This window comes from Rhamphochromis longiceps, linkage group LG14 (genome assembly GCF_057381845.1).
Source record: "Rhamphochromis longiceps isolate RC_006_pf linkage group LG14, R_longiceps_female_GT1.1, whole genome shotgun sequence".
NCBI lineage: Eukaryota > Metazoa > Chordata > Actinopteri > Cichliformes > Cichlidae > Rhamphochromis > Rhamphochromis longiceps.
The window spans coordinates 20,104,140-20,121,472 of record NC_140570.1 but is presented as its reverse complement, the minus strand read 5'-3'; the positions used below and the strand labels follow the sequence as shown (position 1 = coordinate 20,121,472).

Genomic DNA, 17,333 nt, shown 5'->3' with positions numbered 1-17,333 from the left:
ATGTTAAAATGATATCTGAGTTTTCAGGTCCAAATTTTATTTTTGACTCTGGAAACTGGGGTTGACAAAGGATAGGATTCTGTCACTGAGTCATTATTGGATCATTCATTAGCTTCTAAATTGGGCTTTTGGCATGGGATGTTTTCTTTCAGTTCTAAAAATGAAACTCAAACCTTGGATTTTAAGCCAGTGGAGGCTTGGAAGACACTGAAGGCCCTGAAAGTGGTTTAGAAATTCTTCCCATCTCCAAGTAAATGAAACTGATCCATGTGTTATAAAAAAAAACTGTGCAACATCAGTATAATAAATTGCAACAAACGTTGTTGGTTTGCAATGTTGGAAATTATTAGAAAATAGGAGAGGAACTGAACATCAATCATTTAATAAGCCATTTTACCAGTTTAGCAAAACCATCACATACAGTGGATACAAATTGTACTGAATGTAGTGAATGCTCCGTACTAGAGATTAAAGCTTGAATTCTTACTGATATTGCACCTGATATCACCTCCAACAGTGATAAATGGGTTTAATTTATTTGAATGCTTAAAAAAAGAGCAGAGTGTTGTTATCATGTTGGGAGAGGGCAGCCACATGCTCTCCTGCCTGACCAGCTGTTGTTTTGTAGGATAAACAGAGTCTGCCGTTGAGACGACCGAGGGCTCGCACTGGCCAGCAGTGTAATTACGGAGATGGCAGAAGACAGGTGAAGGCCTCATTACACAACACGCCCGAGTATAAATGCACAGGGACACAGCAAAGCACTGAGGCGCACGCACAAATGTTTCAGAACACAGAGAGACACGCGTGCTGGAACACGCACTCATGTTCAGAGGGGTTGCAGAGTCATTCATCTGACAGAAGAGGAATTTGGATGCAGGATCTGAGATAATTGGCCCCACTGAGAGAGAAATCAGACAGGGAACAGTGGCCAGGGCAGGCAATGCATCAAAGACAAAATAATGGACAGAATACATAAATCACAAGTCAATACCTATGCTAGAATATGAGTGAATGCTCATGCATGATCAGAATATGTCCAGCTGTGTTGGGTATGGTGCTTTGTTGAAAATAACTGGGTCTGGGCACATGTATCAGTTTTATCATGAGCATCCAGAGACAAAGAACTATCTAGTAAAACACAAGGTTATTTATAAATCGCTTGACAGAAGAGCCTATGAACCCAACATTGGTCAGCTGCCAACATTTAAGTTGAATCTGATGATAGACGAATGAAATGATTGAAAATGGAAAGGTAGAGTCCAACACTCGATATTTAATCCCTTACTGTATCAAGTTGGAGATCAAGTGGATTTGACATTACCGTTTATAATGCCAGCAAAACGGAGCCAAAGGACAGAACAGAAGCTTTGACATGAGAAGAGAACTGAATAGAATCACTTAGCTAAGACTAAAGAACAAGTTTAACAATGTTGCACTGATTGCTCTAAAGGACATCAAAGGGAAAATGCGTGTAATGCAAAATGCAACCTCAAGGAAAAGAAAAGTCACATGGTCACAGTCACAGGTTCTTTTTTGAATCTGCAACTTTATTCCAGACTGTTGGATCAGGGGTCATCAAGAGCATCATAGCTGCACCTGTGCTTTGTTCTATACTGTACTCTTATGCCTTCATGGTTCACGGTGGACAAAATTCTTTCAGATGCTGGAAAAATGACAGGCAAAGTCCAAATGCACATTTTAAAAATGCGCTGATGCTAATCAAGAAAAACACTGTGGAAAAGTGAGACACTCTGAGTCATCCATCTGGAATAGAAGAATGAGTGTCTCACTGAAGTTCATATGATCAGATTTTTATATTATGTGCACTCAGTGGTATGCACCTCCCTTTCATCTTTAGAACAGCCTTAATTCTTTGTGGTGCACATTCAACAAGGTGCTGGAAGCACTTCTCAGAGATTTCGGTCCATGTTGATACGATAGCATCACACAGTTGCTGCAGATTTGTGCTCTCAGCAATGTGCTCTACAGAACTGAGATCTGGTGACTGTGGAGTACAGTGAATGTATGTTCAAGACATAGGTTTGAGATGATTTGAGCTTTGTGACATGGCATGTCATCCTGCTCGAAGCCTCTGTCAGTATTTGTTGTTTTTATCTGACAGACGTGCCACCTGAAGTGGTCTTCTGCTACTGTAACCCATGTGCTTCAGGGTTCCATGTGTTGTGAGACGCTCTTATGTATACCATGGTTGTAGCAAGTCGTTAATTTAGTTACTTTTGCCTTCCTCTTAGGCTGAAGTAGTCTGACCATTCTCCTCTGACTTCAGGCATTAATAATACATTTTGACCCAGAAAACCCATGTTAACGGGATATTTCTCTTGCCATACATTTCTCTGTAAACCCTAGACATGGTTGTGTGGGGAAACTCCCAGAAGATCAGTGGTTTCTGAAACACTCAGACCATTCCATCTGCCACCAAAAACCATGCCACGTTCAAAGTCACATAAATCACATTTTTTGCCATTCTAATCCTCAGGTCGTCCTAATACGTCCACGCGTTTAAATGCACTCAGTTGCTGCCATGTGATTGGCTGAGTAAGACAAGATGAGAATAAGTTAACAGCTGTAGCTAACAAAGTTCCGAGAAGTGCATATATATATTTTATTCACATGTAATAATTTCATTTTATTCTTAACAAATCAGAATTATGTAAGATAAACACTTTAGTTACATTTTACAAAATGTCTCCTGGAGAGGTAATCTTTGGGAACCGAAGTCTTTCAGTCCCCGTTGCACCCGGACGGATTAAAACAACGTACCATGGATGCTAGTGAGCAAAACAACGTGAAGGCCGTCAGGAGAAGTAAAGAAGAGAAAAAACTTCTCAGAAAACAAATTAAAGCCAGTCACACATTACTGAAGCATGAAGGCATCCATACGACCCCGCAGCTTACCAGGGTAAAGAAAAATAACGTTTATTTGACGGGAAATGGTTCGTTGTCATATGTTTCATTATTCTTCGCTTGTTTTATAACATTAAAATGATTTTAAAAGTTACCTGCATATCTAATATTTAATTGTTCTATTCAAAATTTTTATATATATATTTATTACTATTGTTGTTATTATTATTGATAAATTAACAAGAAAATCAGCCGCTGTTTATGGAAAATACCTTGAATATTTTACTCGTTATAAGAGACTTTTCATTTGCTCCTTTTAAATGGGATTCATTTTTGTGTTCCTGCAGCAGTCTGAGACAGTTTTAAGAACCATTTCTATTTATCTGAAACGATTTCACGCTGTTATCTCTGCAGACAAATACAAATACGAGTTCATAAAAATTGGGTTTCATAGCAAAAGGGAACAAACTACTTTATACTAGAGACAAATATCAACAAACAAACATCAACATTTTAAGCCAGTAAAAGCATCACAACAAAAACACAAACTACTTCATTTGTTTAGTTGTTTTTTCATGAGAGTATGTGTTGTAGGTTGATTGATTGCTAAGCAGTCTAACAATCCTTGAGAAAAGGCCTTTTCCCCCTTTTTTCTGACATCTTCTTTTTTTCAGTTATTTTCAGGTTTGTTTGTTTTTGTGTGATTTTTACTGTTTATTTCACCTCTGCAGAGTCTGGTGGTGGCTAATGGTGGCCTGGGGAACAGCGTTAGTCGAGAGGAGCTCTCGGCAGCGCTGAAAGAGATGGGAGAAGTGGAGAGCCTGCTCATGCCTCCCCATAAGCCCTATGCTTTTGTCACATACAGGTACACTTGGGGCACAGACAGCACTTTGCCACAGCAGGAATGCGCTTTGTACATTGAGGACCTTTTTATTCCAGTTAAAACTAATATTATTGTCATTTTCATTCTCGTTCCAGGTGTGAAGAGAGTGCTCTAAAAGCGTACACCCACCTTAATGGACAGAAGCTGCAGTACGGAGAGAGCAGCGTCATGCTCTACCTCGCTTATGTCAACTCAGGTACTTTTACTTTCAGTACCATCAGGAACATTGTGAGTTCTTTCAGATATAGCCTGGCTTAGACATAAATTCTCCTTTCTCTTTTAAATGGATTTACACTTGCAGGGTTTTTTTTTATTGTGTTTTATTAATGTAATGAGTTATTGCAATGCATTTGACTGAAAGTTGTCTTCTTAAAGTTCCATATGACATTACAATGGCTTCAGATGCCGGTGATTGTTCTGTATGGGTCTTATTAGAGCTTAGCTCAGCTTTCGATACAGTGGATCTTACACTGGATTGGGTTTCTTCATATGTTACTAATAGAAGTTGTTCAATCTTTGCAAAGACTATGTCAGTGTATGTCTGATGTTTTTTTTGGGTCTGTATTTTCTGCCACTTGGTCAGGTAATTGCCAGTGCTGATAGTATTTCTTGCCATTTTTTTGCTGATGACCGTCAGCTGCGTTACTCTTTTAAACAGCATGTGCACTCTGCACTCATACTTTTGATTGGCTGTTTATCAGCTGTTAAGGATTGGCTAGCTGGATTTTTTTTCTTTTAGTTAAATGAATAAGAAGCTTTATTATTGCTTTTTCATATTGCTTCTTATTGAAGCATTTGTTGGGTTCATAGGCTCTTCTGTCAAGCGATTTATAAATAACCTTGTGTTTTACTAGATAGTTCTTTGTCTCTGGATGCTCATGATAAAACTGATACATGTGCCCGACAAATCTTAGGTTTACAAGTAAGTCAAATAATCTGAAATACTCTGAAAGGTTTTGTTGGTTTTTTTGCAGCCAGTATTTAAGATCTACTGTGTATTTTCACGCTCTTGTATAGTGGCCTATGAGGAGGAAGCATCCGTCCCATTGCCAGAGGGTTTAGTTCTGCTGGAGGATTTTGTGTCCCCAGAAGAAGAAGCTCTGCTGCTTGCTGCTGTAGACTGGTCATCCACTAATGAGGATGTTACAGGTGAGGGTATCATTTCCCCCCCAAAAAAGCTGTGAAGAAAAGCCAGGCATACACTTTTGATTACTGTTTCTGAATAATCCCCTTTAACTGATTCTTAGCGCAAAAAGCTCTGAAGCACAGAAGAGTGAAACATTATGGCTTTGAATTTCGCTACGATAACAACAATGTGGATAAGGACAAGCCATTACCTGCAGGTAATCTGGATCTTCTTTTATCAAACATATTGTATCAGGTGTGGTTTTGTGGACTGTGTTTTTCGTGATATGGTCTTCAGTCATTAGACAAGCATATAATAAAGCAAAACAGAAGTAGCAGAGGAATATGTGTGTTTCTAGGTATCCCTGCGGAGTGTTTACCTGTTCTGGAGCGTTGTTTAAGAAATGGACAGATCAACGTTATGCCAGACCAGCTGACTGTAAATCAGTATGAATCTGGACAGGGTGAGTTACAGCTCGAATAATTCACAGAAAGTTTTTGCTCATTCCCAACTCTTATTTTTTAATTTCTGAACTCTACTAGCTGGGATTGGCTCCAGAGCCCCTGCAACCCTTTGTTAGAATATTGTGATAAGGAAGGATAGATAGATTAGTGCTGTATGATTCTCAGCTCAGAATAATAATAATAATTATACTGGTCCTTTGGGCAGTTAATAACTGAAACAAGGACTTTTAGTCCCCGTCGCCATTATATTGTAATTTTAAATATACAATATAAATGTAACAAATTTATTAGACCACCACCCAGTGTAAGGTTTATGCCACAGCTGCTCTAAGTTAACACAGTATTGTTAATTACTAAGATGCCAAATTATGATTATTTACTTGCATTCATGGACGGAAAAATTGGTTTTAGTGGTTGAGTGTTACGCTTGATTAATAACTGCTTTTATAACTGATAATTAATCTGTTATTAAAAATGAATAAGAGAGCACACAAACAGAGTTTACTGATTTGCACCACTGGGTGGCAGCAGAGCCTTTCCTGAACCAGTCGATGAGGAGTTATGGAAGCCTTTGGGCTGAGAGAAGTTTCTTAAATGTTTCGCTTGATTAACTTTGCTCTGAAGGTTTTCATTTTTCATGTTTGTTTATGATATTTCCAGGTATTCCTCCTCATGTGGACACTCACTCTGCCTTTGAGGACACCATCCTGTCTCTGAGCCTGGGGGCAAAGGTGAGAAGTCGGTCAGGCATCTGTGATTTGATCATCGTCATCGTTGCCACAGACCTGTGAGCTGTTGGTAATTAGTAGCTGTTTGAAGCCAGCATCAGTCAGCAGTACTCGACGTGCAATCATCAGTGATTAAAATGAAAGTTGTACATAAAGATGGTCTAAAGAAAACACTGCCAGCTTTCATCTTAAAACTGTTAAGAGGTGGTTATTCGTTTAAACCCAGTGAGATCAAGTCTGTGTGTATTCATTTATAAGTTCTAGTTTAATCTGTCAAATTAACCGCAACCTTCCTGAGCTCTGTGATTTATCTGCTTCAGAGAGCTGTCAGTAGTGTGTGTGTGTGTGTGTGTGTGTGTGTGTGTGTGTGTGTGTGTGTGTGTGTGTGTGTGTGTGTGTGTGTGTGTGTGTGAGGGTGCGTACGTGCACACATCTTGTGTCCTTGTGTTTTTCCTGAGAACACTGTGTTACCTTCTCGGTGTGTCTCATTCTTTTCAGTTCCTTCTCACCGTAGCATCCGTTCATCCAGCAGGCACTTAAGGAATTAAAGCTCGCAAGAAATTTTGTAAACAAACGGATGTACACAAGAGTTATAGATTTTCCATTTTCATGTCCTTCACTCTTCCAGGTGTTCACAGGTGTTGCGACCTATAAACTAAGATCGTGGGTTTAGTCTTTGCTGCCTGATTGCTGTGGATGAACACCCATCTGTCCCTGCTTGTCTGAAAAGCAGGGGCTCTGCTAGCAATCAGCTGTCATCTGCTGTGGCATCTGTCACACACACACACACACACACACACACACACACACACACACACACACACACACACACACACACACACAGACTGACAGTGTGTGTATTCATTGTCCTTGCTTTTCAGTGGAGATTCAGAGCCACAGAAAAAGTGGGCATATTAAATCACGTTAAAAAAGGAAGGGACACTTGGAGGAATATTTGAAGCGAATAGACCCCGAAAGAAAGTTTTATTGAGTGCAATTAAACTGGCTCTTCTTTAAGCGATGCATGGGAGTAATGGTACTGTTAAGCTGAGCGGTGGTATTTCTCGCAGTATTTCCTGTTTAACACCACTCAAGTACGCATTTACATGTAGTCATGGTGACCTGCTGAAGCTCAAACTGTGCTTTAGAATTGGAAAAAGTTGATTCGAATGACTAAACGTGGCATGGTTGCTGGTGCCAGATGCGCTGGTCTGATTATTTCAGAAACTGCTGATTTGCTGGGATTTTCCCACACAGCCATCTGTAGGGTTTACAAAGACAGGTCGAATAAAAGAGAATTTATCCAGTGAGCGGCAGTTCTCTGGGTGAAAATGTGTTTTTGATGTCAGAGGACTGAGGACTGCTTGAAGCCGATAAGAAGAAGAACCACCGCACGCAGAAGAGCATCTCTGAACACAGAACGCATTGAAAACTTGAAGCACATTGGCTACGTCAGATTGCCGCTGCACTCTGCAGTAAACTGAGGCTGTAGTTCCCATCAAAATTGGATAGTGTAAGCATGGATTCATGCTCCCTCGTATCAACGGTTCAGGCTGTTTGTGGTGGTGGGGGGGGGTATTTTCTTAGCACACTTTGGACACCTAGTACCAACTCAGCATTGTTGAAACACCACAGCCTCCCTGAGTATTGGGAAGAAGGTGCTCTGCTCCATCTCAAAGGGGCTCCGACTGGGTACTAGTAATGAAGCTCTGAGTGCACATTAGGATTTCTAAATTTGATGTTGTGGTGGTTGCAGAGAATACAACAAGTAGCTTATTTTAAAGACTATTTGGAAACCTTGTTAAATATTTTGCTACTCTGTGGATTTAATGAGTGCACTGCAGTTTGATTCAGCTTTGATTTAAGCAGACAGGATTTGGTGCATAACAAACCTTTATGCCATTCGCTCAGTTTCATTGGATTTAATTTCTCTGAAAATGTAACACAAGTGATTCAGTCATTATTAATGAAACACTTGTTTCCTGGTAATTACACGAACTATAACTGCATTATTGAGCTGTTTGTGATGTTGTATATTGGCAGCCTTTTTGGTGTGTGCTTATGTGTTTGTGAGGACCAGTTGTAGACTACAGAAGCAAGGACTGACTTTAGGGCTAATTGTAGAAGTTAGGCAGAGGTTTAGGGTTACTTATTGTGATGCTTGAAGTTAAGGTAAGGAAGTAAAGAAGTAAAGAAGCTCTCTGTAATTGATTGTACTCAGAAAGATGTACAAACCTGTGTGTGTTTGTGTGTGCGTGCATACGTGTGAGGAGGGAGGGAGATGATGAATAGTTGTGAAGTAAAGCGTAGTTGCCGGCGTCACCATCGATTTAGTCACATTCCACCCTTTCATTGATTGGCTAACACTCCTCAGAGGGGAACACACACACACAGTAGTGTGTTAGTGAGGACCTTCATTGACATAATGGCTTCCCTAGCCCCTTACCCTAACCATTAAAAATGAATGCCTTACCCTAAACCTAACCATAACCTAATTGTAACCCTGACACTGAAACTACATTTTGAGCCTCAAAAAGGCCTTCACTATACTTGTGAGAACCAACAGTCACTTGTAAGGACACACTCACCGGTCCTCACAAGTATAGTAGAATGCAGATTTCGGTGCTCATAAAGATAGCTAGACAGGAACACACACACACACACACACACACACACACACACACACACACACACACACACACATATACATGAATGCCATCTACTTCACAAAATCCAATTTTCCTGCTGTCAGAATTTGGAGGGATACAATTGGAAATTGTTGTAGATGTAATTTCCCAGCAGAGCTTATTCTGTTATGTGCTGTAAGGAAACATTAGGATCAAACACCAACGCTGTGTCTGCTAGCTGCAAGTGAGAGAAAACATGAACAGTGTTTTAGGTGGTCGACAGTGTTTTCCTTTGGGTGACATCAGTCAAAACTGTGTAGTTTGGAAGTTTTGTGCCAAAGTCTCTTTCAGTCCTGAGCTACTGCTGGATCAGTAAAATATTAGCTTTGGTGCAAACGTTAAAAAAAAAAAAAAAAAGTAAATGAAAAATGAGTCAAAGTTTTTTAAATTTGTCATACTACTACTAATAGTAGTAGTAATAATAATAATAATTAATAATAGCTGTACAGCAGTATGGCTTAATTAGAATATAGAAACAAACCATGAAATTGCCCAACTCTCTACTGAAGAACTAAAAGCATAAAAACTAGTGCGTAACTTGTTTCCTGTACTTGCAGATACAGAAACATTTTGATGAATAATAAAAATATAAAGGTGTATTATCAGCAGTTATTACTTGCAGCAGATGCACAGTAATATGTAGGGAAACACTGATGCAGGATGCCAAATTATTATTGCTGTTGAACTGTTAGTTGGAATTGCATGTCCACAACAGGAGCATCATGATGTCTTCTAGGTGGATGTCCTGCTGCTGTGATGGGCCTTCATGCTTATAATGTTGGCCTGATCTTTGTTGATGTTGAGACTGATTCCCAGTTCTGATGTCAGAAGTGCAGTTTTTGTCCAGCCTCTGGGGGCAAGAGCACCGTGTCATCAGCAAAGTCAGAGTTGCCATGTTGTGCTGATAGTGCCGAGTGAATGCTGTTCCTTCTTCCTACTGTAGAACTCATGATACAGTGAGTTGGAGAGGAATAGATATGTTTGGGTGTCTACTCAGCAAAATGCACAGGTGCAATGAGAGAGGACCAGGACCCATTCCTTGAGAGACTTCTTACATCATAGCAGTTCTTTCTCATTCACCATCATTGATGATGGCTGCATGTACCATGTGTGAGGAATCTGATTGCAGTTCCTGCCTTTCCTATTTAGAAGTGATCCACAGTATCAGATGCTGCTAAGATCAAATGCAGTCGAGTCTGTGAAACTCCCCGCATTATTCCTCAGGCAAATTGTGTTCAAAACCTTTGCAAGGGCTGCTTCTATGCTGTGATACGAGCGGAAATCTGACTGAGAGCTGTCACGGATGTCATCCATCAGTAGAAAATGATTGGGTTACAAAGGGAAGGGCCTGGCGGCTGTTTTTTTTTTGTGTGTGTGTGTGTGTGTGTGGCATTGGAAATATGCCTGCAAGAAATATATATGTATATAAATCCACACCCAATGACTTTAAAACCTTCATAAAATTTTTTAATTTAATCAGTAATTTGTTATTATCGGTGCAGTGAAGTAATGAGTAGAAACCACTCTTACTTTTAACACAGCGCGTTTGTGTTTGTGCAGACGGTGATGGAGTTCCGACATCCTGATGGTCGTGTTGTTGCTGTGGTGCTGCCTGGACGGAGCCTGCTGGTCATGAAGAGCGAGAGCAGATATCTCTGGACTCATGGGTAAGCTGGACTGTGTCAAAGCATCAGTCTCTCCTTTTGGAGTCAGGTTCTTTTGACCTGATCTTTGGATTGATGCTTAATTTGCTGCTTTTTCCTCTGAAAAAGAAACTATTTATTTACTACAATTAGTACATTTCAGTCTGTTGATGGTCTTCGTCTTCAACCTTTGCATTGTATTTGTTCACATCCACATCCTCTCATCCTCTTCACCAGTTGGTTTGTGTGTTTTTGTCTTTTATAACTACTAAGACAAGCTCTTTGTGTGTCCTTTTAGGATCACTCCTCGTAAGTTTGACATGGTGCCGGCCTGTGAGCAGCAATCCCCCGATCATGTGACGCCTGAACCTGGAACACGTAGCAATCTGACTCTGAGCAAGAGGGGCACACGCACTTCTTTCACTTTCCGCAAGATCAGGCCTGAACCCTGCCGCTGTGGTGAGAGTGAAGCAAAACACACTTTGCTTTTATAAACTGCTTTACTCACATTATGAGAGTAAGTGAGGTTTTGAGAGGTAAATTTAATTTTAATATATGTAATATGTTACGGGGCTCCTTTTTCTCATTTTTTCATTTCTGTTGTTCTGGGTTCTTTTGTGACCTGGATGAGTTGTTGATGCGCTCTTGGAGTAATTTTGTTAGGCTGGCCACTTCTTGGGAAGGTTCACCACAGTTCCAACCATGGCTGTCACCATGGTGACAGGAGTCCCAAACCTTAGAAATGGCTTTGTAACCCCGTTTCACACTGATCAAGCAACTTTGTTTCTCAGACGTTTCTTTAGATCCTGACATGATGCTTTGCTTTTTGAGGTCTTTCAGCCTGCTTCACTTTGTCAGGTTCAGTTTAAGTGATTTCTTAATTCTACAGGTATGGCAGCAATCAGACCTGGGTGTGGCTAGTGAAATTGAACTTGGCTTTCCAAAAAAATGTGGTTAATCACAGTTTAGGCTACTACTTTATCCCCCACAGGGCCAGATTGATAGGTTTGTTTACCTTTTGTCGCTTAATAAATGAAATTGTCAGGATATCTTTGTCTAATATTAAAATTAGACAGCAGGATTATGTTATTTTGTCTGACAGTTTCATCGCATGAGAATCCTAAACCCAGAGCATAGCTAGTGCTTTTGCATAAAGACAATAATAAAAGATATGCGAACGATATGATTGTAATTAAACGTTGCATGGCAACGCAGGTCAAAGATAAACGATCGGCACATCTCACCAGTGAACGCCTTCTCTCTGTCTCCAGCCTTCCCCTCTGCCTGTGACAGTCAGGGAGCTCCTTCAACACTCTCGCCCTCTACGCCGTCCCCTCCCGCGCTTCCATGTTGCCATGCCGATGCAGCCCGTCTAGAGGAGGAGTATGTGCACCGGGTGTACGACGCTATCGCCTCCCACTTCAGCAGCACCCGCCACTCCCCCTGGCCTCGCGTTTGCCACTTCCTGTCCTCGCTCCCACCGGGTAGCGTACTAGCTGATGTGGGCTGCGGAAATGGGAAATACCTGGGCGTAAACCCAGAGATGATTGCAGTGAGTGTCATTTTATACTGAAATGTCTGCGCCTCTGAGATACTTCATTGATCCCTGCAGGGTAATTTCCTCTATCACTGCTTTTTTTATTGCTGCTGTTTCTTAGATTGTCAGCGCTTTGAAATGCTACACATTTTCATAACAGGCGTTTATCTGCAGAAGCATTCATCTGTGTATTCGAGCTAGAACTCCTCTCCTTCATTTCTCACATAGGGATGCAAAATCTAAGATGGCTCTGGGCTTTTTCAAACACATGTAGATCAGCATGACTCATCCAATAACTACTAATGACCTTACACAACACTGTCGCTCTGATAAGGCCACAGAGGTGAGGTTAGAGATGTAACATCAGGTTTAACTTTGGGTTAAAGCCTTTAAACACCATCAGACTTATAGGTGAAAGGATAAAAGAAAGTGAAATGGACTTACATAAAACATCAAAGCATGGCTGTAATAAATGGAATACAGGGTTGTAATTATAGTCAGATCTGCTTGTGCTTTAATGACGGGGGAGTGATACTGATGAGCTTTTTAACTTACACATTCAAGCAGTCTTGAATGTGACAAACCGTTCCTAAAAACAACACAGCTTTAAATTCTTGGGAGAATTCAGGAGCTCTAAATTCGTCCATGTTAAAGGTTGATTGTCTGGTGGCAACATTTTATTTTGGTGAATTGGTGGATTGGTTCACTTGAATGAGTTGTGATGTTTAATAGAACCGGAAAACAAAAAAGATATCCTAGTTGTTTAAAAATCTCTTTAGTTGGAAGAAATTGAGACAGTATTGCGATATATACAGGGACACCAATTATCAATATTCAAGTAAATAAATAAAAATTAATCTGGGAATATTCAAAACAAAAGGCCTCATCTCACCTGATAAGAAGCAACCTTTCTGCAAACAATCGGGGAGATTGTTGAAGGTTTCCAAAGAACTTTTTCATTTATAACATAATAGTTAATGGGAATTTCTGTCTATGCAGACAGCATCAGGGATTTTCACTGATTTATCACAGTTAACTGTTGTATTGACAGACATAGATTGCATGTTATTGGCAACTTGACCCCATGCAGTCCAGACTGACTTCACATTTATGGCAGGTTTCAGTGACAGTGCTGGTGTGGTTCACCGTGTCATTTTGCAGCAAAAAACAAATCGCTGAAGTGAGATAACTTTGTCTTCTTGGATAAAACAAGTATTGTTTACATTTAAAAAAGTTCAAGGTGAGCTGTTCATCTGTAATTAGGGTACACTGTTCACCTCAGCTGTCAATGCTGGGTGTGAAGTATCCACATCTATTTACTCTGAAGGAGGCTGAAAACTTTATACTGTCAGTTAAAAAAGAATCGCCCCTGTACAGCTATACATATCATAATTTCTGCCCTGAGTGTTTTAACATTGGAGACTATGGGGTTTATTTCCTCTCAAAGCCAACCTCAAGTGGCCATTTGGGGAACTGCAGCTGTTGCGCATCAGCTAAAGCTTCTTTCCCCGAACAGTAGACAGACCACGTCGTGGTCACACTCGCAGTGCTCGGGATTTTCATAAACATAAAAAGAAAAGGAGGAACCTGAGCGAGCCACTTCAGGACCTGGTTGCATAAGCCTGACCTCTGTGCTTCAGAATGAAGCAAAGTTTGCATCATTGGGCTAGACGCTGCAGCTTACACGTCTACCTCCAGTGGTAGAGCTTTGGGTCTCTGGGAGGGTATAACTGAATGTGAAATGTAGGCGTGAGTTAGCAGAGAGTTTGCTTTTGGCCACAGGTGTAAACATCACGTCTTGCTTCAGGACGGCTAAATAAATAAGAGTAAGGCACAGCAGGATGAGATTCCTGTTGTTGCTCTCATTTCTTCCCTGTTTCTTTTTTTTTTTTTTTTTTTTTTTTTTTTTTTTTGCATAAGCTCAGTTTCCATGGTAATATCCTACATTTCCTGTTTACGTATGCACACTGGGATATTCTTGTTTGGGATTTGGGGGTGCATGTAAGCAGCTTATCCTGACTCAGAGTGTAGCTGTGATAAATCAGAACAGAGAACACTGTGATCATGCAGCGAGCACAGCAGCTACCCGAGTTTTATTCTGCTTGTTCTCATTTTCTCCCAACCCAGGCCTCTGCTCTTCTTCTGTTTTCTCGCCTCAGTCCTTCCCTCTTTTTGTGCCTCCTGCTCTACTTAATCTTTCTGTTTGCACGTCAGCAGTAGATCGAGGGTGTGTGTGCATATGTGTAGTGTTCCCGCTCTCTCACTTGTGTCTGCTGTCTCTTGTTCACCTCGCATAGTTTATCTCCATTCTTGCTCATTTTCTCTGGCTTAAATGATCACGAGCAGTTTGTAAACGTGTTCTTCTTCAGACCTTGTACGTGCTGACACTCCGCTGACGTGTGCGTTTGTTGCCGTTTGAGAATGATAGTCCACTGAATGGCCTTGTTACTCTCTCTCTGTATGTTTTATTTCAGGTGGGATGTGATCGTAGCAGCGCTCTCGTCCAAATTTGTGCAGAGAGGGGTTTCCACGCATTTGTTTCTGATGCTCTGAATGTTCCTCTGCGAACAGCCTCCTGTGACGCTTGCATCTCTATAGCCGTCATACACCATTTCTCCACAGAGGTACACACAGCTCATCCTCATACAAAGAATAACCAGAATAGAACCGTTATATCAGTTTTATTTAGAAAGATGGACCTACAAAAAAAGACTTGTATTAATTGTTAGTAGCTCACTAAAGTTTTCATGTTCTGAACTTTTCATGGAACCGTGTGCAAAAGCCAGCTCTTATTTCTTTAAATTCTACTAGGAACATGGGAATGGATGCAGTGATTTATTCAAACATGTGCAAACATACTTGGTAATACTGATATAAGGCATAAGGAGACAGACTTAAATATTTGGTATGACCACCTTTATTCTATACAGCCTGAACTCTCTTGGGCAGCTTTCCTGTAAGGTCTGGAAGTCTTCAGGAATAGTTCTCTAAGCTTCTTGAAGGACATTCAAATCTCTTCTTGGGATGTTGGCTGCTTTTTGTTCTGTTCTCCATCAACATGATCCCACAGTGCTTAAATAATGTTGACATCTGGGCTCTGGGGAGGCCAATCCATGACTGATAGTGTTGCACTGTATGCTTTTCTCTCCAGATACGCTTTTACTGCATTAGCAGTAGGTATTGATCGGTGGATCAAAATCTGATGGTATTTTTCTGTGTTCATAATTCCATCAATTAGGAATCAGGTTGTTGGTGCAAAATCTCTCTGACAATGATTCACATGCAGTGAGTTGCATGTGATTCTGTCTTTAATTAATTTTTTTAATGTGTGTGTGTTGTAGGAGCGGCGGCTAGCAGCTATGAGAGAGTTGGTGAGACTTCTAAAGCCTGGAGGTCATGCACTCATCTATGTTTGGGCTTTTGAACAAGAGTACAACAAGCAGAGGTCTAAGTACCTCAAAGACCACAACAAAGAGCATAATGGGAAGGAAAACCTTACTAAAAGCACATCCGAAGACAGACGGGAGCCTCATGGGAAATCGGCTATCCAGAATAGCGGACATTTAGAAGAAGGCTACGAACCTGTTGGCAAAGTGACTGATGGCAAGCTTAGTGTGCACACAAACCGCACAGCCTTTAACACCCAGGACCTTTTAGTTCCCTGGCATCTGAAAGAGGGGAAAAAACCAGGGGAGGAAGAGTCAGGAGATGGTGTGAAAAGGAATAAAAGAAAGGAGAAGTCTAAAAAGGTTTTAACTAACCAAACCAGAACTGACAGTAACCCTGGTCTCAGTCCAGGTTTTGATGCAAGTATGTCTCCTGGATTAAGACTTGACACTGATGACGCCACTCACAGCCCAGGCTCTAAGCCCAGTCCGAGTGGCACCACTCAGACCTCGAGTTCTCATCTGAAATCAGAGTCTGAGAGCCATCTAACCGCCGTCTTTCACCGCTATTATCATGTCTTCCACCAGGGGGAGCTGGAACAGCTGTGCAGCCAGGTGGATGGAGTCAAGGTACAGAGCAGCTACCATGACCAGGGTAACTGGTGTGTTATATTAGAGAAGGACTGACACACACGTCATTAAAATCATTTTTATGCAACTACAGATCTGCATAAATAAAGAATTTTAACTTAAAATTAAAGGATCCAGTTTTTGCCTTTTACATATATATGATTTTTAACTGTGTTGGAATAAATTAAAAACAAATCTCTGCTCCTGTTGTGCTTATTTATATCACCATGTTTTGACCTTGGCTGAGCAAACACACCTTTTCCCTGTTATGGTGTCATGGATCGAATAATCCCACTGCGATAAATCCCACCAGCTTTACTCAAAAATAAATGCAACTAAATGAAACATTTCTGGAGTTAGTATATCTACTAAGCATACTCTGGCTAGCTCACTGAAACCCCACAATAAAAACAAGCCTATTCAGCCGAGTGCAAAGACAAGACTGTACCTCACAGGCGATACAACCCTAATCTCAAAAAAAGTTGGGACGTTGTGTAAAACGGAAATAAAAATGATGCGATGAAAATGTCTCATTTTAAGACAAATATTCGCTCATTTTGAGTTTGATCACAGCAACATGTCTCAAAAACATTAGGGCAGGCCATGTTTACAGGTGTGTAGCAACCTTGCTTCTTTTAAGATCTGGGAACTAAGGAGACCAGCTGCTGGGCTTTTGGGAGATGAATGTCGTAGCTGCTCAACATTCCTGGGTGGTCTTTGTTTTATTTTTGTTTCATGATGCATCAGATGTTTCCAACTGATGAGAGCTCTGGACTGCAGGCACGTTCAGCACCAGGATTCTTCTGATAAGATTGACATGATGTGAGATAACTTAATGCATTATGTAGTTCAGCATTATCTTTTGAAATATGCAAGACCTTCCCTGAAAAAGACATCACCTGGGCGGGAGCATATGTTGCTCTAAAAGCTGTTTATACCTTTCAGGACTGATTGTGTCTTTCCAGATGTGCAACTGTGCAATTCCATAGGTACTAATGCACCCCTGTACTATCAGCGATGCAGGCTATTGAGCTGAACGACGTCATATTGTTCGTGAAATAGTAAAATGTTTGTTTTGCGACACACATTTTCCCCACATTTTGTTTGACATTGTAACTCGCTGCTTTGCTTCCTCTCCTGACCTCAGTGTCTGCTCTGAAATCACTGAGCTGTAGTTCAGTTGTAGCCTGTCTGCCTGACCTTTTCAAGGTAAAGGGCTGAGGTGTAACACAGCAGTTCAAGGCTGCGGGTAATTTGGTCACATTTAGGAACTGGTCTATATTTTTTTTTTGTCCTTTTAAATATGACAGAGGTGGCACCTCACGGTTAGGCATCATACAGGCACATGATTCGCTACACACTGTATGCATACAGTGATTAA

The 17,333-nt window shown here is 40.8% G+C and overlaps 1 protein-coding gene across 1 annotated transcript; it reads left to right on the top strand.

Moving 5' to 3' along the window:
- The first annotated feature begins 2,778 nt into the window (after positions 1–2,778).
- Positions 2,779–16,141, top strand: alkbh8 (alkB homolog 8, tRNA methyltransferase). Its single transcript, XM_085380500.1, has 12 exons — positions 2,779–2,923; positions 3,600–3,733; positions 3,847–3,947; positions 4,769–4,900; positions 4,999–5,094; positions 5,236–5,340; positions 6,002–6,072; positions 10,317–10,423; positions 10,698–10,858; positions 11,671–11,951; positions 14,411–14,560; positions 15,278–16,141. The coding sequence occupies exons 1-12, from the start codon at positions 2,786–2,788 to the stop codon at positions 16,007–16,009; spliced, it is 2,208 nt and encodes a 735-aa protein (XP_085236626.1). The 5' UTR covers positions 2,779–2,785; the 3' UTR covers positions 16,010–16,141.
- The last annotated feature ends 1,192 nt before the right edge of the window (positions 16,142–17,333 follow it).

What these genes read in the sequence shown, in the direction of transcription:
- alkbh8 (XM_085380500.1), top strand. Translation starts at nt 2,786, where the DNA reads ATGGATGCTAGTGAGCAAAACAACGTGAAGGCCGTCAGGAGAAGTAAA. An exon ending in TATGCTTTTGTCACATACAG is followed by an intron (nt 3,734 to 3,846) that starts GTACACTTGGGG and finishes TTCTCGTTCCAG; the next exon opens with GTGTGAAGAGAGTGCTCTAA. An exon ending in CACTAATGAGGATGTTACAG is followed by an intron (nt 4,901 to 4,998) that starts GTGAGGGTATCA and finishes ACTGATTCTTAG; the next exon opens with CGCAAAAAGCTCTGAAGCAC.